Source organism: Marmota marmota, unplaced genomic scaffold (assembly GCF_001458135.2).
Source record: "Marmota marmota marmota unplaced genomic scaffold, marMar, whole genome shotgun sequence".
In the NCBI taxonomy this organism is placed as follows: Eukaryota; Metazoa; Chordata; class Mammalia; order Rodentia; family Sciuridae; genus Marmota; species Marmota marmota.
The window spans coordinates 19,065,868-19,088,181 of record NW_025999869.1 but is presented as its reverse complement, the minus strand read 5'-3'; the positions used below and the strand labels follow the sequence as shown (position 1 = coordinate 19,088,181).

General features: G+C 36.6%; 1 protein-coding gene across 3 annotated transcripts in view; it reads right to left on the bottom strand.

The window, feature by feature from the left end:
- Positions 1–5,202: 5,202 nt before the first annotated feature.
- The window catches only part of Fam114a2 (family with sequence similarity 114 member A2), a 32,195-nt gene continuing 15,083 nt past the window's right edge, over positions 5,203–22,314 (bottom strand). For 2 of the 3 annotated variants that reach the window (XM_048782927.1, XM_048782934.1), the window contains exons 10-15: positions 20,050–20,085; positions 14,970–15,092; positions 14,287–14,426; positions 12,500–12,572; positions 8,519–8,572; positions 5,203–6,501 (exon numbers count right to left, since the gene is read on the bottom strand). In XM_048782927.1, the coding sequence (XP_048638884.1) occupies positions 6,367–6,501; positions 8,519–8,572; positions 12,500–12,572; positions 14,287–14,426; positions 14,970–15,092; positions 20,050–20,085 (561 nt within the window). In that variant the 3' untranslated portion in view covers positions 5,203–6,366. The remainder of the gene's footprint in view (positions 6,502–8,518; positions 8,573–12,499; positions 12,573–14,286; positions 14,427–14,969; positions 15,093–20,049; positions 20,086–22,314) is intronic. The other variant, XM_015492694.2, reaches the window with a different exon arrangement.

The window sequence follows — 22,314 nt, the reverse complement described above, 5'->3', positions numbered from 1 at the left end:
GAACAGAGTGAGCACTATGGCCAGGCAGGCACTGTGCCGAGAACATGTGTTCATCACCTCACCCGACCCCCTGAAGCAGGTACTACCCATTTTACAGATTAAAAAGATGCAGAAAGAGTGGACACACAGTTCACAGTCAGTTCACAGTTCACAGAAAGAGGTGGAGCCAGGCTCCAGAGTTCACTCTTGCTTGTCAACATTTTGCTGTTGTGCCTCCCTAGGATGAGTGAGCAAGGGAGGCTTGCAAGCCACTGTAGATTTTCTGTGGTCTCTGACGGCTGATGGGTCTACCCTCATTAAGTAGCTATAGTCCCTCACCCCAATCCCATTTGAGTGTCCATACAAACCCTGAAGATATAAAAGAATCAAGAACCTCCCTCCCAAAGTCTCATTGAACCCAAACAACTATGAGATGCAGAAGATACAAACTTCAACAGTCTTTGTTTTGTTTTTGCTACTCTGCATTCTCTCCTCTCTGACTTTGGGTCTTGGCATCTCTCTTCCACCTTCAACCTTTAGTGAATCCTGGTTTTCCTTTCTGTGGTTTCTGAACAGCACCCATTTCTTTTTCAGGTGAGCTCTATATGAATTTGAATGAGCCAGCACATAGGTGTTTTATCTTCCCACTGCCTGTATTTTAGGTAATCAAAAGAAACAAGCTAAGAATATGCATTCATCCAACAGGACTCTTCAGACAGCCTAATCTCTATTAGAGAGAAGGGGCTTATTTTTCACAATTAAGATATACTGGGAAGTCCTAAGTAAGTCACATCCCTTCCAAGAATGACAAATTATTCCATTACCCTCTCTGTAATGTCTGCTTCTCTCCCTCAACCTGCCCTACATCTTATCCTATATCCTGTAGGGCAAGATTAGCTATTCTTATTTCTTTACTACCTGCTGTACCTCACTCAGGTCAAAATTAACTGAGTATTCATTCAAGCCATGGAGAATCCAAAGCTCTTGGCCCAATCTCCTCTTTTTGATGACTGAGAAATAAAAAGAAGTTAATGTGGTGGTCATAAACATAAGCAGAACTAGGGTTGAATCCACTCCACCACCTTAGGCTAATGTGACCTTAGGCTAATGCCTTAATCTCTGCAGACCACAAGTGGAGATAGAAGAGTAGTTTTGGCTTTGTAGAGTTATTGTGAAGACCATGCTGTCTTTTCTATGCCAAGTCCTAGTGGTTCAGAATAATCTACCCAGATGCTTCCATATAAAGTACCTCAGTATAAATCCTGTGAGGTAGAGGCTAAGCCAAGACCAAACTACATTAGAACCCAACTGTCCTGGGTAGCTGCTGTCAAAACCTTTGTTTAGCTCTTATTTAATCTGAAGAGTTTTCATTGCCTGTTTGAATCAGGATATGGCTTTAATGATATTAGGAACAATTCTGCAAGCATCTTTTCTATTGAATTGGTGGATTTCAATAAAAAATGATAGGAATCCATTACAAAACTTCAAAACCCTCCTGCACTATCTCATCCCACTTACAAACCTGCTACCAAAGCACTTGCCTAGTAAGAGGCAGATTGAGCCCACCTGCCACCTCTACAAGAGTCCCTGTGATGAGGACATGAACCACTGGGTTTTTGTTAAATTCTCCCAGAAAGTGGGTAACACTTCTTGATTCTTTGGTTCCCTTGGCCCAAAGCTCTCCTCGTTTTTTTAAAGTTAAAATATTTATTGAGATGATAGTAGATTCCCACACAGAAACAGATAATCTGTGTATTCTTTACTCAATTTCCCCCAAAGGTCACATCTTACAAAACTAAAGTAGTTTCCCAACCCAGATACTGGCATTGATAATGATCCACTGATCTTACTCAGATTCCTTAGTTTTCCTTGTTCTCATTTGTGGGGTACTTGTGTGTCTGCATTTAAATTTACACTACCATGTATAGGTTTGTGTCAATCACAGTAAAGACACTCCATCTCCAGATCCCTCCTGTTGCCCTTTTAAAACCACACCTATCGTCTTCCTTTCCCACCCCATCCCTAACCCTGGAAACTATTACTCTATTCTCCATTTATATCATTTTTTCATGTTAGTTATATAAATGGGAATTGTACAGTATGTAACCTTTTTGTGATTAGATTTTTCTTTCACTCTACATAATCCCCTGAGATTCATCCAAGTTCTTACATGTACCAATAATGTGTTCCTTTAATTGCTGAGAGCAATCCATGGTATGGACATACCACAAACTGTTTAATCATTTAAGAGCTGCATCATTTCCAGCGTGGGGCTATTACAGAGTTGCTATGCACATTCATGTTCTCCTCTTCCCTTTGTCACTAATTGATACAGATGCTCCTACTTCACTGAGGTCCTTGTTCCTGTTGTGGCAAATATGACTTGTCACCATGTTATCTTTTCTATGCCAAGTCCTAGTGGTTCTGAATAATCTGCCAAGATGCTTCCATATAAATATTATCACTAGATAAGCACCTCTGGGCCTTTTACTTTAAAGGAATAAAACAGAACAAACATGAGTTTGGGAACCACACAACCAAGGCTCACACTGCAGAGGCTCTGCCACATATACTTGTGAAATTTGAAAGTCACTTAACCCTCTCAATCTGCTTCATAGTGATCATAATAAAATATTTGTTGCTAAGATTTCTTTACTGGAAGTTTATGGTCAGTGTAACATAATGGATAGAAGCAGGAACTCTGATACCAAGCTATCTGGCTTTGAATTCTGGCCCCATCACTTTAGGCTCTGTGACCTTGGGCAAGTTACTTAACCTCTGTGTGCCTGTTTTTCCATCTGTAAGTGGCATGTTAATAATACCTGTCCTGTGGACTTGTTATTAAGAATAAATACAGGTAATCAGTACATATAACACATGTTCAGAACAGTGTCTAGCATGCAGTGCTCATTAAGCATTAGCTCATATTGCTATACAGCAGGCACTATTATGCACTTTGCAGATAATTTAATCTAAGAATGACTTTATAATGCAACTATTATTAAGAGATTGTTTTTATAGATAATAAAATTGAATTTAAGAAAGTAAGTCATACTGGATGACACAGTGGTGCACACGTGTAATCCCAGCGGCTCGGGAGGCTGAGGCAGGAGGATCTCAAGTTCAAAGCCAGCCTCAGCAACTCAGCAAGACTCTGTATCAAAAATTTTAAAAAGGAAAAAAAAAACAAATGCTGGGGATGTGGATCAATGGCTAAGGGCCTCTGGGTTCCATTCCTGGTACAAAAAAACAAAACAAAACAAAACAAAAAAGTCACTTCCCCATTGTCATATGGCTTAGAAAACAAGGGAGCCAAGATTCATATATAAACCTGTCTTTGCACCATCCTGCAGCCCTGCCTCCCAGAGCAGCTATGAGGATTAAAGAGAAAAGTGTATTTAGTCTGTGGTGCTGTCTTTTCAAACTGCTCCATGTGTTGTTTCCTCTTTTAGCTATTGGTGGTTGATGAACAGCAGACGGTTTCATAGTGCTATACACAGTAAAAAATGGCCCTTTAAAATATAAACCACAAAACTAAAAGTAGCAAGGGCTGGGGATATAGCTCAGTTGGAAGAGTGCTTGCTCAAGGCCCTGAATAAATAAAAGTAGCAATTTGAGGGTACTGATGGATGCATCTGCAAACATTTGCTGTGCTGAACTAACTCAACAATCACAATCAGATTTGAGACTAATTCATCCAACAGAGTCATAATTCATTGCAACAGCAGCTGCCTCACTTCCTACCTCAGAGGACATTGCAACTACAAGGTAAAGACTGCTCAGACAAGTAGCACCAGCACAAACTCCCATGGGACATTCTGCATTTTGCTTCCCCAGCATCAAATCCAGTGTCAGGGAAGCTGTATCCACAAAATATGCAGAACTCTGGTGTGATTCTGGCCTCATGGAGGCCCAGACTGGGATCAGAAGACCTGGGTGCAGGTCCCAGCTGAGCCCACCACCAGTTGTACAACTTCAGGGAGTCACTTCCTCTTATGAGGCCTCACTGTGGAGAGCTGTGAACCAGGAGTTTCAACCCAATGTACTCTCTGCTGGTACAAAAGCACCAAATTATCTTTTTTCTTTTGCATTTATTCTTTTACTTCTTTTTTTTTCTGGCCTCTCTTCTTTCTTTTCCTCCTTTTTTCTTTTTCTTTCAGCCAAACAACAAATACTTCCTACCATCGGCCAGACTATAATTCCAGAAAGCTGGGAATTCAATGGTGAGTAAGCTAAATACAGAAGTCACTTACGTGTCTGTTAAAAATGTTAGAATGTTAGAAATATATAATATTTGATTCTTTTTTGAAACTTTTGCTTCAACACAAGCTAACTATGCAGTTTGAGTAAGTCCCAATGACATGTGGGATAGGTAAAGGAAGATCCAGCTGTAGTAAACACTTCAAAGTCCAATACTTTATTACAATAACTATGTAGGCTATTCAGGTTTAATCTGATTTGGTTGAAATTGCTAGGCTCATTGCAACAGTTACCTAGGTGAAACTGGCAGGTAAAAACTTTATGACAAACTACCTCCATTCCAATTTACAAATGTGCTTAAAACTTTTTAGTATATTGCTGCATTCACACTCAAGTTAGAAAAACGACTTAACTTCAGAATTAGTTTAAGAGCACAGCCATGGCCAGCATGTATGGAAAAGGACAAATGTGAGGCTGACAAGTAGAAACAGATGATGGTTTTCGCTTTTGTTTTTTTCATTCAGTTTGCAGGCTCTGTACAAGGGTAAGCCTATCAGAAATGTAAATATCTGGCGAGTTCAACATTGATTTGTGAGAGTGAAGTGATCATGGTACCTTTCTTTGTCTTTAACTCAAAACACAAGAGAGATAAGAGACTACTTGAACTGTTCTTTGTTGTAATTTTCCTGATAAGAAAAGTGATAGTTGAGACATGATGGGACTTTGGCCAGATGATATAATAACAAGCACGGATGGGGTCTCAAGTAAAATGGAGAAATGAGCAGACTGGTGCTTGGGGAGACATCAGGATGCAGATGGGCAAGTCAGTGGGCTGGTTTTCAGAATTCCTCTTATGTATTAACCTGGGGCTTTGATGACATGTTAACTAAGAGGCATGAATATTTATAACATCGGCATTTCTGAATGCTTCATTTTTAAGCCTTTTATGAAAATGCACATATTATAGTACATAAAGTAAATGATGATTTTCATTCTTGACATTTGTGAAATATCACACTTATGAACAGTTCAATTATATTTTATTTTAAACATGTTATAAGATGGGGGCAGAGCTCACAGAAAAGTTACTTGAATCATTAAAAACCACAAAGTTGGAGACCTTTTTTAAAAAGAATAGATATCAAAATATATTTTGGTTGTTGAAGAAAGAAAGAGGGCATAAGATCTAGAAGATAAAAGTTGTATTTAAAACCATGCTAAAGAACAAATTAAAACAAAGAAGAAAAATGTGTTAGAGGTTAAATCTTATTATAAATGAATATCACTTCTATGGGACACTATGACTCACTTTAACAATATTCAAACAACAAAAACCCTACTAACAAAAGAGCCTCAACACTCATTTAGGGTTGGTTGTGACAGAATTTGTCCTGCTTATGGGGTATGCATGAAAAACAACTTAAAAAGAATATCTAAAATATGAAACTGTTTCTCTAAATTGCACTTATTGGTCTTAAATACAGTTGAGGAGAGAATCACCTATGACTTGAAGCTTGTCATCAAGGGATACGGGAGTCATTTAAAGCCAACGGGGAATCTGTTATACTTTGTTCATTTGCCTAAAAAAGTATAATACTGCAAGTTTCTCCTCAATGTCAAATATCTACTGAGAATTAAAGAGTAAATGAAACTTCCTAGCCATTTCCAAGAATCACATGATACAGGGTAATCATTTTAGAGTTTATATATGCTCAGTTTTCTTAAAGCCATAGATTTTATTCTAGAAAGGAGAAAGTACATGGCATTAATAAACCAAGTATGTCATAAATTCTAGAATGCCAAATTAAGGGATTTTTCCTCCTGTTTTTTACAACAATTTTATCCATGGGCTACAGATTATATCCATGAGAAAATTTTTAGTGTTTTGCAGCATGTCAAAAATAGATCAATATTTTTGCCTGAGTGTCCCACTAAAACTTTACCTAGAGCTTATATTCTTGGACTTTCCACAAAGTGTTTTTTCAAATAATATGTCAATAACTGGGAATAGTGTGAGGATTTGAATACTTCAGCCAAGTGAAGAAACAAACTTCCTCTTTAAACCTGTTCTCCTGCCTGAATTTTTATATATTAAAATAACCTTCCTCATTCATTTCTGCAGGGGTACCCTGAAGAAAGTGGCACTTCTTAGCCATCACAAATCTCAGGTCAAATCTTCTCTATTCTTCAATGTTCTGGCAAAGGCCTCTGGACTTGTAGCTCCTGCCTGGGTAATTCCGTCCTGTTCTCAATGAGAGAGATCTGCAGCACAGGTAAGAGTAGCTGAAAGGCATCCTGGATGTAAGAGGCACTATTTGATGCCTGGGGGGGATTGAAAAAACAAGAAAAAGAAAATAATCACAGTCACGTAAAATAAATATAAGATAATAAAACAAATCAATATTTGTAATCTAAATGAATTTGTAGCCGGCCAAGTAAGATCACAGACCTTACTACTGCAGTACACTCTATTTTAGAGAAAAAAAACCTAATTCTTGAGATGATACCACAGTACCAAAAAAGAATTTAGCATTTTTTTTCCCAATTTGCCTATCAGAAATGGTAGCTGTTTGATATCCTGCTCAAACTTGGCATGCAACGTTTATTTATTCCTTAATTGAGTGGGTAGTTTCTGTCACAGCACTGTAGTCAATTACTGAAAGATGCTTTCAGGAATCTATGAATGAATCCTGCACTATGGAATTTCCAGCCCATTATGGTAGCTCTTCTTCGATGGCCTCAATGCAATCATTAATACAAGAGAACTGCTCACAAACATAAACAAGGAACACTGCTTTAAAGATGAAACAGTATAGATAGAAATGTCTGTTTGTGAGAAGCACTATGAAATCATTATGCTCAGAGTTTGCCAGACTTCATTTATATCTAACAAGCTCTCACCTTCCAGAATAATAACAACAGATACTTCATTACACTAAGATAAAATTGTATTACTTCAAAGACAAAAGTGTTTCAAATCTGTAAGCAAAAACAATCAACTAAAAAAGAAAAAACAAGAGGCAATTCATATCAAGTAAGATCATCTTTTCTGGATTTATCATTGTCTAGTACTTTGATATAAACTTCAATGTGACATTTGACAATACATTTTCCAGCCAAAACACCCCAAAGATCATCTGGTTAGATCTCTTATTTTGCACTTAAAAATAATAAGGTTACCAAGAAGGGCAAATTTCTGATTCAGTGTTATACGGCAAGTCAAAGATAATCAAGGACAGGACTGTGCTGTTGGTTTGCAAAGTTCTTTCAACTCTGCCACTCTGCCATTTACTAAATCTCAAAATTATCCTTTAAAAAATTGTTTAAGCCGAGCTTGGTGGCACACACCTGTAATCCCAGCAGCTCAAGAGGCTGAGGCAGGAGGATCAAGGGTTCAAAGCCAGCCTCAGCAAAAGCAAGGCACTAAGCAACTCTGAGACCCTGTCTCTAAATAAAATACAAAATAGGGCTGGGGATGTGGCTCAGTGGTCAAGTGCCCCCTAGTTCAATACCCAGTACCAAAAAAAAAAGAAAATTGTTTAAGTGATCAAAAGAGTTCCTCAGACTGCTTAAATAAAACTGTGTAGTTAAGAAACTAAAAGTATTTCTTTAATGGTAATTTTTAAATAATTTAAAACTGGAGAATAGTCTAGTAGTATTAAAAAATTCATATTTAAAACCTAACCAATTATCAATATTTTTGTCTTCCCTACTCTAAGATAAATAATATGTCTTAAACAGATCATCAAAAGTCTAAAGTTGCCTTTACAATTAATTTACAAGACAACAGTTCTTCAAACATGGTATCCAGAAACCATCCCTAGGGAGGCAATACAATCAGTCATGGGATGCTTGCACACCATCCCTTTCCAGAGACTTAAACCCTCCATGAGGATTATGTAAACATAGGTACCTATTAGACAAAAAAAAAAAATTAAGATTGTTTGGAAAGGAAATGACAAAATGTTTTGTTTGAAACACCTCTCCTGCATAAGCTTTAGTCCTTTAGAAAGTAGTGCTTGCCTATTTCATCCCTTCATGTTTACCAGCTGGTCTCCAGAAGTAATTTCATTACTGGAAATTATATGTTAAGCTGTCAAGGGAAAGGGACTAAAAAAGGACAGCCAATTGCTCCTACCAATCCACATTATCCTGCAGCTTCAACTTCTATGCCTTGCAATAAAATACACATCAAACATACACCACTTTGTCCATATCTGCACCAAACTACTAATCTGGTGAAAAAAACCCCAAAAAAGTCAAAAGCTAAAGACTTAATAAGAGTTAATAAATACAAAATGCCTTTGGAATCATAGACTTAAAAACAATTATTACTAACCTCTAGAAAGACTGCAGTGATTAATGGATTCAGGACATCTGCCTTTTCTTTAATCTAGAATAAAGGATACAATGTTGTCAGAAGATAACCTTAAACAACAGGTAGAATATAATCCCACTTTGAAACACACAAATATAAACATAGGCTATCTGGATTGAGAGAAAGGAAAATTTCACCTCTGGAAAGTGAAATTTTAAGTGCTTTTAATTTTCTCTATACTCTCTGCTATCCAAATTGGGATTACTTTTCTTGGTAGGTTTTTTTGTTTTGTTTTGTTTTTTTGGTGGTGCTGGAGATTGAACCCAGGACCTTGTGCATGTGAGGCAGGCACTCTATCAACTGAGCTATACCCCCACCCTCTTTATAGTTTTTTTTTTTTATATAAATTTTTAAAAGTACCCACATTCTGTATGAGACAGTGGGAAAGGTACATCTGACCACAAACTTTTAGAAAAATTTGAAAACAAAACGTATATAGAACATGTGTTCAAAAAAAGTTTTTTTTTTTTTTTTTTTAAAGACAGGCTGTTTGGAAAAATCTCATTTCATGCAAATAAATAGTGCAAATATAATACATGTGTTAGTACTTTATAGCTGATTCACTTTGTTAAAGTACAAAACACTGTGGCTTATACAATTAATTTCAGGAAACCAGAGATCTTTTAAAGAAAATACTAACTCTGGTTTGCACATACACTCTTACAAGAAATTTCCCCTACGTCTTAAGTGCCAAAATTCTTCTTCTCCCGTCATTCTTGTCTTCACAGGACCTCTGGCAAAATGCTGCCTCCCTCCCTCCCCAAGTCCAGCAGTTCCCTCCTTCTCCCCTCCTCTCTTAGACCATGGCAGCCAAATAAGGAACATTTTTATCCCATGACTTGGACCCCAAGGAACCCAAGTTTATGGTTTCAAATATATTTACCAAAAATACTAACATTATCTGGAACTTTCACACACACACACACACACACACACACACACACACACACCACATTTTCAGAGCAAATCCCATTAAGCAATTTCATTCCATATTCAGTATTTTCTATAGCACAACTAAACATTTTTAATTTTTCAGCAAATAGAAACAAAATACTAAAAAGAGAGAGAAGAGCTATATTCTAAGATTACCCTTATGAATAATCTAATCTCAAATTTAAGAATTTGGGCCATGTTCTTAATTAAAACAAATTTAGGGCCCCATAGTAACTTTGCCACCACACTTCATACTTACTATAAAGTTTTTTTCATTTACTTGATTAAAATGCCCTTGATAAGTTATGCAACCAACCTAGGAGTCTGTAAGAGACGAATGGATGAAGGAAATGTGGTGTATATACACATTTCATAAAGAAGAATGAAATTATCGGAAAATGGATGGAACAGAACTGGAGAATATGCTGAGTGATATAAGCCAGACTCAGAAAGTCAAAGATTGAATATTTTCTCTCATATGTGGAAGCTAAAGAAAATAAAAAGGAATAAAAAAGGGATATCATGAAAATGGAAGGGAGATAAAGACAGTAGAAGGGAATTGAAAGGGAGAAAGAGAAAGGAATGGGGAGCAAAATCTACTCAATTATGCTGAGTCCTTAAGAGTTTACCACAATGAATCCAGAATTTATATGTAATTATAATGCTCTAATTAAAAAATAAAACAGAAGAAAGAACAGTAAAATAGAACAAAGGGATCAGTAGGATAGAGGAGGGGAGGTACTGGGGAATAAAACTGATCAGATATGTGCCTGTATGAATAACGCAAAATGAATGTCACTATTAGGTATAATAATACACCAATTAAAATGCCTTCATTTATCCTAATTCATGGTACATGCCTTCAGTAAATTTTTGTAATTCCAATTTAAAAAAAAAAAAACAACTTTAATGTTAATTACAGCTCTCTCACTGGCTAGCAACTATACAATATGAATGTTACCAGTGTCTAATTAAGAAGCTATTCTTTAAAAGTCAGGGCAAAAAATTTGGGCTTGTTATTTTATTAAGGTCTATATTTTCAATACAGGTCTAGGAAGCACAAAGCATAATGAAGACTTCATAGAAGAGAGAACAAAAGAGTTTGTAAGAATAAGTTAGACATAACTTTAACTGACTCTAAAATTCATATGGAAATGCCTGGGGTCCAAATGATTAAAATGGCTTGGAAAATAAAATATTTTTTTGAGGGGGGTGAGCAGGGGAAGTACTGGGAATTAAACCAGGGCCTAGCACAAACTAGGCAAGTACTCTACCACTGAGCTACATCACCACCCGTTTTTATTTTATTTTGAGATAGGCTCTCACTAAGTTGCCCAGGTTGGCCTCAAACTTGTAATCCTCCTGCTTCATTCTCCTGAGTAGCCTACCCAGCTAAAATCATACTTTTTGATTCAAAGTTACATTAATTAAGACAACATAGTATTCACATAAGGATACTCACATAGAAATCAACATAATATAAATGAGAGTCCAGAAAGGGGCCAAGACAATTAAATTGGTAAAAAGAATGGATAAGACAACAGATCAGACACCAGAACTAAAACAAAACTTTTAGAAGAAAGCACAAAAGTAAGTCTTCATGATTTCTTAGATACTATAACACAGAAAGCACAAGTGATAAAAGAGAATACTGGGAATCTGATTTCATCGAGATTTTTAAACTTTTGTGCAAAAGACACTATCAAGAAAGTGAAACCACAATCTATGGCTGAGAGAAAATATCTGGTAAGAAACTTACATTCAGAAAAAAAGAACTCCTATACATTAATAATAAAAAGAAAGAACAGTCCAATTTAAAAAAAAAAAAATAAGCCAGGTGAGCACAGTGGCATGCAAGTATAGTCCCAGCTACTTAAGAGGTTGGGGCAGGAGGGTCACTTCAGCCCATGAGTTTAGGGTCAGCCTCGACAACACAGTAAGACCCCATCTCTTAAAACATGGGGGAAAAGTGCACCAAGGACTCGAGCAGACATTTCTCCAACGCTGCACAGGTGACCAACAAGTAAAAGATAATATGTTCAATATCATTAGCCATTAGAGAAATGCAAATCAAAGTTACAATGAGATACCACTTTATATACTAAAATGGTCAGAATTAAAAAGACAATAACAAGTGTTGATGAGGATGTAGAAAAAGGAGAACCCTTACATCACTGGTGACAATGCAATATTGTGCAGTCACTTTGGAAAGCAGCTAGGCAGTTACTCAATGGGCTATTATTAACCATACAGCAGAGCAATCCACTTCTAACTACCCAAGAGAAATGAAAATGTTCATGCAAAAGGTCATATATGCTTGTTCATGACATTATTAATTACAGTCAGAAAGTGGAAATACACTAAATGTCTATCAAATGAAGATAAAAAAATGGGTATATATGTATGTATGTGTATACAGGTATACATATATACAAACACATAAATACATATGTACCTCCATAAAATTGAGTACTATGCACTAATAAAAATAAAATGCTAGGCTGGGGTTGTAGCTCAGTGGAAGAGCACTTGCGTAGCCTTTGTGAGGCACAGGGTTCTATTCTCAGCACTACATAAAAATAAATAAATAAAATAAAGGTATAAAAAAATGAAATGTTGATTGAGATATGCTAAAACATGGACAGACCTCAAAAACATTATGCTAAATGAAGGAAATCAAGACACAAAATACCACATAATATATGATTTCATTTACATGAATTGTCCAAAATAAGTAAATTTACAAAGAAAGAAAATAAATTTGTATCACCAGGGTTGGGGGAGTAAGGAAGAGAAAGAAATGAAGAGTGACTGCTAATATATTATGATTAGAAGGGGGGGATGATGAAAATGTTCTAAAATTCTATCATAATAATTACTGCACATTTCTGTAAATATACTAAAATCCATAGAATTGAATACTTGACACAGTTGAATTTTATAGCACATCAACTATATCTCAATTAAGCTGTTTAAAAAAACAGTTATATGACATTAGCCCATTCTTACCCCAGCAGTTGTTAGGCAGGTGGTAAACTCTTTAGACAGACAGGACAACTCTTTACACAATACAATTGTCATCCTAGAAAATAATGAAGAAAATCAGGAGGGTTCTTTTCTCTCTCACTCTCTAACACACTCTCTCTTTCTCTCTCTCTCACACACACACTCACTCTCTCTCTCTCTTTCTCTCTCTCTCTCTGTTACATTTAACAATTGTCATAAGAAAACAAATCACTTAGTTAAAGAAATGTGACACAAGAAACTTTCAAATGTATAAATATGCCTACATCAGCTTCCTAATGTAATTGGAGATCCATCTGAGCAGACATTCATGCTACAGGAAGAGAAAGTCCATGCCTTATAAAAACATTTCCCTACAAAATTCTCTAGAAAGTACTAGTTAAATCGAAGAAAATACCTAAAATGCATTAAAGGACACAATACTTAAAAGACCCAACATTCCATTTAGAAATATAATTAAAACAGAAAATGTTTATGGAAAGTCTTCTATATGCCAGGCACTATTTTAAGCACTGGAGATGTGTCAGTAAAGTACTAGTTTGCATGGATTTGAACTTTCTTGCTAATTAAGAGGAAGACAGCATACAAACATTACACACACATATTTGAATATGTATACATATGTATAAACACATGTATATATGTTACTAGGTGGTGATATGAGCTACATAAAGCAGATAATAATGACTAGAAAATGATGAGACATGCTATTTTAGACTACGATGAAGAAAGGTGTCTTTGAGAAGGTGGCATTTGAGTAGAAAGCTGAATTCTGTACAGGTATGAGATATGCCTGGAAGAACAATCAGAGTAGCAAGAACAGCGACTTTTCACACGATCACAGCTGCGTCACTCTCATCCTTAAGGGTGTTCAAGACAAAACAAAAAAATCCCCCCATGGGATGTCGTAGAGGGACCATGCTGCTGCTGCTGAAGAGGCCAGTCTGGAGAATATCAGTAGCCATTCCCAATTCTAACACATTGGACATTTTTTTTCATAATAAAAATTCTCATTTAAATAAGGAGATCTATTTAGAAACTACTGGGCCTTTTTTCTTCCTCCTGTGATTACTTAACATTATATTTTGAATACTTTTTTCTCAAGATCAGTAATAAGGTCAGAAAAAAAGAATGGATGTGTGACATAGTCAGACCTATGTCTAAATCGTAGGTTGCACAACCTGTGCAGATTACTTAACTTTTCTGAGTCTGCATTTCCTCTTTGTTAAAGCTGAACTAATCCCTTGGGTTACTGTAAAAATTAGAATACATGTGAATCCCGCAGCATGGTGCCTACATATAATTAGCACTCAATAACTAAAAACTCAAGTTCTTAGAACTATTTTCTGTTTCACTTATGTCAAATTCCATTCCTATTCACACTAACAATCTGCAAAATACAGTTTTCAGAGCATGAGTTGGTTAATAAAAAAGGGCAGGTTTATAATACAATAGTTCAGTAAAAAGAAAAAAACACTTAAAATGAAAAAACTTTTACTATGCAAATATTATATGATATAAATAGTACCTAGACGATATAGACATTTCTAAAAATTTTGGAAACTAATTTTATATAACTATCAGGCACCAATAAAAAAATCTGGAGGGGAGAAAAAAAAAACTTTGGAAATTAAGCCAAGAAAACTCTTTCAGCAATTAGTGCCGTTTTATTTATGTATGTATGTATGCATATGTACATACGTACATACGTACTGGGGATTAAGCCACAGTCCCAGCCCTTTTTATCTTTAAGAGATATTCATTACACTTACTGGGAAAGAGTCTGGCTCCTTTCTATGGCTGTCACTTCCTGCTTCCCACCATGCAGAACTAACGCTGCTGTTTTGTGAAATAGTTCAATAGAGCAGGCAGTCAATTCTGCTAGGCTGCGAATTGCAAATACATGGATATCCTGAATGGAAAAACAAAAGAAAGCACAACAAAATAAAACATTAGGTTTTAGTTTTTTGTTTTTAATCTGCAAGGCAATGACACCACCTTGCTTCTTTCATTCTGAATAATTCAATATTTTGAGAGTAGAGTCACTTTTTAATAAGCTTTCTCATCTTCTTCCACAGTAGTGATGTACTTTTACAGCTACAGTCATGACTAAAAAATTTAAAAAAAAACAGAGGCTCCCCTAGAGTCGGGTGTGACTAAGTTTTGGCCAAAAGATTTACATTAAGCATCTGGTGGCCCTTTCTGGGAACTCTCCTTGGGACCAAACACACATGCACCCTTTTGTTGTATTTGTGCGCATGCTTACTTGCATTCTCTCTCTTTACTTCTGGGTTACTTCTAGTGCCTGAAACTAAGATACTACAATTTGGCTTCACGAGGTTGAAATGATGGATAGCAGTTCAACAAAACAGAAGGACACTGGGTCCTCAATTGTAATACCCACATCTCAAATCTATTAAAAAAAAAAAAAAAAAAGCTTAGTTGCTTTGTTTACCTCTATTGAATTTTTATTGACTTCTTCAGTATTTTCTGTCTCTGACTGTTTTTCTTCTTCTTCTTTCTTTGCTAATGGTGTGGTCGGAAATGCCCTGATCCATTCGTAGGCAGTACTTCTTGCCTAAATAAGGAAAGGTTATTGCACACCAGCAATTCAATTCAGCTCACCGAGATTATTCTGCACCTACCACGAAAACATTAGCATCCTGGAAGTCAGCACTCTTTTTCTCAGCTGATCATACCATCTAGTGTTGCAGTCCTTATCTTACTAGTCAAGAACTGTGGACACTTGGCACCGCGTACACTCATTTCTTTTCAAAATTCCCTTGATTCTTTGGCTTTTTATTTCCAACTGAGGTATAACTTACATATAATATGTGGGCTCTCTCTCGTCCAGCGAGGCGGTCCACGGAACAGGGTTGAGGAGACTGTGGCTGCAGAGTCACTAATCAAGACCTTCAGAGACCAAGCTGGAAGCAGGTCTGATTTTATCGCATAGTTACCATGGATATATACTCAGGCAGTAGCTAGGCAGATTATAGGCAGCCATCAACACAATTTCTTGCTAACTGTGATTGTATGTACTGATCCTACTTGGACAGTCCTTAAACATCATTATCTGGAATTCTTGCCTTTACTTTCTACATGTTTCACTTCACTTCCTCTCTTTGGGCATCTACATTCATTCTACTCCTATGACCAATCGAGGAGCAGGCCGTGGAGCAAGCCCTGGGACAGCAACACATGGCCTCACACCCAGGGATGTGCCTACGGGGTAAGAGGTCTGCCGCTCACACACCAAGCACTAGGGAAGTGGCCTGCCACTCAGATGCCCTTAATGTATGCCATGTATGCAGTACTCCATGCATTTGTTCCCACAATAATAAAGTGTACAAATCTTCAGAGTACAGTTCAAAAAATATTACATGTGGGCTGGGGATTTAGCTCAGTGATGAAGCACTTGCCTAGCATGCACAGATCCTGGGTCCAATCACCACCACACACACACACACACACACACACACACACACACAGTTTACATGTATATATGCCTGTGAAAATGAGAATCAGATCTCATTCCTACCACCCTCAGAATTACCCTACACAAATTACCCTAATTTGTGTAGGGCTACTTAATGCACAACAAATGTCAGTTATATTTATCCATGTTGTTTTGTGTATTTACAGCCCATTCTTATTTATTGCTATGTAGTATGTCATTTTATACATATACCACAATTTATCCATTCCCCTAATAATGAAACTCGATGTGGTTTCTAGTTCTTTGGTTTTTGTAACACCACTATTATCTGGTTCCCCACCTATCTTTATAATCACACCTCCTTAGTCTCTTGTATGTACTGATCCTACTTGGACAGTCCTTAAACATCATTATCTGGAGTTCTTGCCTTTACTTTCTACATGTCTGACTCTACTTCCTCTCTTTGGGCATCTACATTCACTCTACTCCAGTGATTTTTAACTATCCCTGACTTGCTGCTAACTCCTAGATTCTTATGTCCATCCCTTACCTCCTGAAAACAATGTATTCAAAATGCTTGCTGGAAAGTACTCTTTCTGTTGGAATTATTCAAATGGGGGTCAAAAAAATCAACCTGAAACTGCTAGTGGTTATTTTATCACTACGTGGGAAGGATCCTTAAGAATGAAGCCAAAGCAAAATAAAGCAGAGCCAAGATAGAGGTTCCTGAGTAGAGTCATGCCTGAAGCCATTCTTGCCCCTTGATTGTCTAGTGTTTTTGGCTATTGAATTCTCCTCTTAGGGAAGTCTGACTTGACTTTCTGTAATTTGTAGATAAAATAGCTAGACTGTGGAACCAACCTATATGCCCTTCAACAGATGAATGGATAAAAAAAAATGTGGCATTCATACACAATGGAATATTACACAGCACTAAAAAATAACAAGATCATGGCATTTGCAGGGAAATGGATGGCATTAGAGCAGATTATGCTAAGTGAAGTTAGCCAATCCCTAAAAAACAAATGCCGAATGTCTTCTCTGATATAAAGCGGGTGACTCAAAATAAGAGTAGGGAGGAAGAGCATGAGAAGAAGATTACCATTAAATAGGGAAGAGAGGGGGGAGGGAATGGGAGGGAGAAGGAGAATTGCATGGAAGATGGAAGGAGACCCTCTTTGTTATACAAAATACATGTATGATGATGTGAGGGGGAAGGAAAAAAAAAGAGAGAGAAAGCAGTCACAGTAGATTGGGTAGAGAGAGGTGATGGGAGGGGAGGGGAGGGAAGGGGGGGATAGGAAGGACAGCAGAATAAAATAGACACTAGTACTGCTGTATGTATATACGTGGCCATATAACCAATGTGATCCTGCAACCAGTACACATGGAAAAATGAGAATTCATACCCCATTTGAATCAAATGTATGATATGTCAAGATCATTGTATTGTCATGAGCAACTAATAAAAAAAAGAAAATTAAATGTGGAGGCATTTAAAAAAAGAAAAAGTTTCCTGGTTTCTCAAGAAGCATTTACTGTCATTAAATGAAAGCATTCACTTAACTTCATATAGACAGAATATATTTAAGGCTGTAACCTGGTAATAGGAATTTACAAACAACCTTGAGAGTTATTCTAACAGAGAATCACAGGTTTTATTACTCAGCCCAGGTAGGGTTGCGTGCGAGGCTACAAAACAAGTGTATATCCAGACGTTCATTTCAGGATCCTTGCCCCTATGGCATAGAACCTTTAACAAGAACTTACAGGAATAATCTGGCTGTAACCCAAACCTTCCCATTACTTAAGCATTAACCTCTCAAGTGCACAAAACCAAACAGAATAACCTAAACAAAGGTTCAGAATCAGGAAAACTCAAAGTGCAGAGCAAAATCTGAGATATCTAGCAAGATCACAGTACACAGGATGCAGGCATTTATTCATTCATTTATTATAAATATATACTGCATACTGTGCTAGGTGCTACAGATTCACTAATGAATGATCCAAACTAGGGATCTGCTCTTCTTTATTCTTGAGAGGGAAGATAATTAATAAGAAAGCAAATAAACACATGCATAAATAAAATAAAATGGGATAATAGAGAGTATAGGATTAGATGAGCAGATGGTGGCTTGAATTTGAGTGGTTAGGAAAGGTCTTTGAGGAGTAAAATTTGAGCTGCACTGTGGAGGGTAAAAAGGGGTCGAACATACAAATATTTAGGCAAAGACACCCATAAGCACAGGGAAAGCAGCTTGGTATATTTGAGGAACAGAACAAAGGCCAGTATGGGAAGAATATAGAGGATGGGGGAACATGACAGGAGACGAGGTCAGAGTGGTGAGTTTTATAGAAGAGTGACATAGGAAACTGGAAGGAATCCTAACTGGAAGGAATCCTAATAGTTGCCTAATATTCCAAACTGTAAGTGAAATTCTTTGTAATTTCTTTGAAGAGATAAAATGAGAAAAAAACTAAGAATTAATTTATCTGAGATTTTAATAGAAAGAAAAATAGAAAGCAATAAAGCCACATTTTAAAAAAAAAGAAAATTGATAGCATACATTTAATATATTAAAGGAGATATTTTAGTAGGCATAGTACATACCCAAATGACCTCTCTTATAGTACATTAAGTGAAGTCATTATGAACTACTGTGCCAGTTTAGGATAATTTTTCAGCCTTTTCCAAAACTGTCATCCACTTCCATGATTCAGCCTAGAACTTCCCACTGGTGAGATCTGGAATCTTAAGAGTTAAAAGGCACCTTTGAGCCCAGCTTTTCCAACAACTGATTTTTTCCAACTGAGAAATAATATGGCCTGAAGAAGGAATGGGATTTACCAAGGTCATAACATATGTGAGTGTCCAAATGAGAATTAGAATCATATTCCCAGATTCTACTTCAGTGCTCTTTTCCCTTTATCACACATATGGGAACAATCAGACCTTGGCTGATCTTTATCCTACATCTTAAATCTCAATGCCCCAAATTTAAATAGACTGCTTTCAGAGAGTAGCTAGAACTAACACACAGATAACTGTTATTTTAAACATATTTGTTTATTAGTGTGATTTATAAGAACATGGAAACTGTCTTTCTCATTATTTCCCTAGCACCTAGATAAATACCTAGCATAATGAAGGTTAACTGAATATATGCTTGCTTATGGAACATCTGAATGTACTAGACATCAGCTAGCTTCTGTGATGCCATCAAAGTGAGCATTATTCACAATGAATCATGCATTTTTGAAGAGTTTTGTGTATATTAACACATTTAATTCTCATAAGAATTCTATATTATTCCACCTCATAAATAGAGAAATTGAGGCAAAGAAAGGTTAAGCAACTTGCTCAAGGTCACACAGATTATAAGAGGTATAGAGCTGGGACTTTACATATATGTATAGATCGTGACTTCAAAAAATTAAGATTTACGTTAGGAGGTAAGATATATTTTAAAAAGGTATGAAAAGCTGGATGCAGTGGTGCATGTCTGTAATCCCAGCAGCTTGGGAGGCTGAGACAGGAGGATCATAAGTTTGAGGCCAGCCTCAGTAACTTTAGCAAGGCCCTAAGCAACTTAGTGAGACCCTGTCTTAAAAAAAAAAAAAAATTTAAAGCGCTAGGGATGTAGCTCAGATGGTGAAATTTCCTCTGGGTTCAAATTCTCAGTGCCCTCCCCATCATAAAAAAAAAAAAAAAAAAAGCTATGAAAATACATATGCACAATGTTAAATAGAGTGCTAAAGCACATATAGAGTATGTTAATTTTTGTGTAAGAAAGAGATATCTGCTTATCTTTACAAAAAAGAAAAGGAAGTACAAGCCAGAAAACAAGGAAGCTGAACATATAAAAAAGAAGGCAGTAGTAGAGACTTGGGAGGTAATTGCACTTTTCTGAGTATATTTTTTGTATAGTTTTGACTTCTGGAAGCACGTTAATACTCTAGGGGACAGCAAACAAATCATAAATTCTTTCTGTAGGTTGATTTATAATAGTATGGGCAAAACAATGAAATTATTACAAATGCATTAAATTATTAAGAATATGTGCTAGTATTGTTGGGGAGATAAGGTTCTTACTGTGGAAGAAGGTCTAGGAAAAGGCAAGGACAAACCCTGTGGGAGCAGATTAAAATTGGAGTTACTAGTATGAAATCAATTCCTAAAATAATGTACACATATGAGCATATTTATGTATCTACACATATACATGTATGTGTGTACCTAAGTATATCTCCTAGCTGTACTGACAGAGCCTAGAGACAGACACCCCAATAGCAATGAGGACACTTAGTCATGATCTATAACACTAAAAAGGAACTGTGGATTCTTGAAAGAATAGCTAATTCCAGGGCTGAGATGGAGGGTACGAGATGAGTCTATACTACCTTGCTATGCCAGAAAATAAAGAATTGATAGGGTGTGTCACAGAGGAGCCAGCCTGAAGGACAATATGAACATCAAAATAACTGACGCTGGGCTGGGGATGTGGCTCAAGTGGTAGCATGCTCGCCTGGCATGCATGTGGCCCGGGTTCGATCCTCAGCACCACATACAAACAAAGATGTTGTATCCGCCAAAAACTAAAAAATAAATATTAAAAAATTCTCTCTTTCTCTCTCCCTCTCTCTCTCTCAAAAAAAAAAAATAACTGAGGCAGAGTTGAACTGCAAATCAATGAAGAAAAAGTCAAAATCCACAAAATCATACCAATAATAGACAAAAAAAAAAAAAAAAAAGGAAGGAAGAAAACAAAATGGGGACAGAGCTCTTGATAAAAATGAAGAATGCTCAAAGCCAACTGGTAAATGTGGAGAGTGTGCTGAGGCTAGAAAAATATCACTTTGCAATCCTCACAATAAAGACTGTTGCAACAAGAATTATAAATAGAAGCTAAATTTAGGAGGGAAATTATGATGAAAAGCAAGATATTTGTGGGGTCTTAAAGTATATCTCCACAGAAAGCACATTAGAAGCAAATGAAAATAAATTATGATTCCACAAAGAGAAATCAGACAACACATCACCAGTAAGGAGCAGATGGACATCATGAGCCTTTAAATCTGATACCCTGGGCAAGACAGGCCATCCCTTATGGAGCAGTTTGGCCATAGGAATGCACAGCTTAACTTCCAGCAAAAGAAAACATTGGATAAGCCCCAGAAATAAGGAATATTCTCTTTTTATAAAGAGAGGGAAGTGTGTATTTTTCAAAAATGTCAATGTCATAAAAGACAAAGAAAGGATGAGAAAATATTTCAGATTAAAGGGATTAAAAGTACACAACAATTAAATACAAGTCATGACCATGAACTGGCTCTGGTGTCAGAAGAAAATATATGATATGAAGAATATCACTGAATCACCTGACAAAACTGGAATAAGAACAACAGAGTAAACGAAAGTATAGTATTAACATTAAATTTACTGAAGATGGAAACTATACTTTAGCTATGCAAGAAGATATTCATATCCTTTTAGAAATATATATTGAATTATTTAGGAGTAAAGAGCTATGATGTTTACAACTTTCAAATGGTTACAAAAATGAGGGGTGTGTGCATGCATACATGTGTATGTGTAAGCAGAAATGATTAAGTAAATGAGGTAAAATGTTAACAACAGTATATCTGCATAAAAGGTACATGAACATTGCTTATACTACTTCTGCAACATTTCTGTTTCATATTATTTCATAAAAAAATACTGTAATGCAAGATTAAAAATACTATGGTAAGGGACTACAATTAAGATGAGGAAGATGAGCTGCTTAAGAATGGTGTGAAAAACTTTCCTGGAGAATACAATATTTCCAGTGATCATGGGAGACTGGGATAAAACACTAAGCTTCATATTCCTTACCCTGGGGTATGGGAGAGAAGATGAGTATGTTGAAGACAGAATGGCTATCAGCTCTCTGGCCAGGAAGCAATGTGTGCCCCCAGCTGATTAATACTGAAATATTTCTCCATCCTGCGAGAGATGGGTGTAGAGGCAGGAAGGAGCCCATGATCCACTGGAACTGGGCATGATCCATTCCCAGGGCATTTTGGCCTTTGGAATGCATAGCCTAACTTTAAGCATGAGAAAACATAAGATAAACCCCTGAATAAGGAATATTCTATTTTTATAAAGGAGAGAAGGAAAGAATGGATCCATATTCACTCTGAGCTTTGATAAAGTGTATGTTCCAGATGTATTGAAGACAGCTCAGAACTCATCACCAAAGACTAAGATTTTGGCCTGAGACTCTTCATTTCCACATGCTAAATGGTCATTATCTGAGTCATTGAGCTTTGGGAAATGACAGCCTCAAGTCATACTCATCATCTCTGCAAAGCCCTG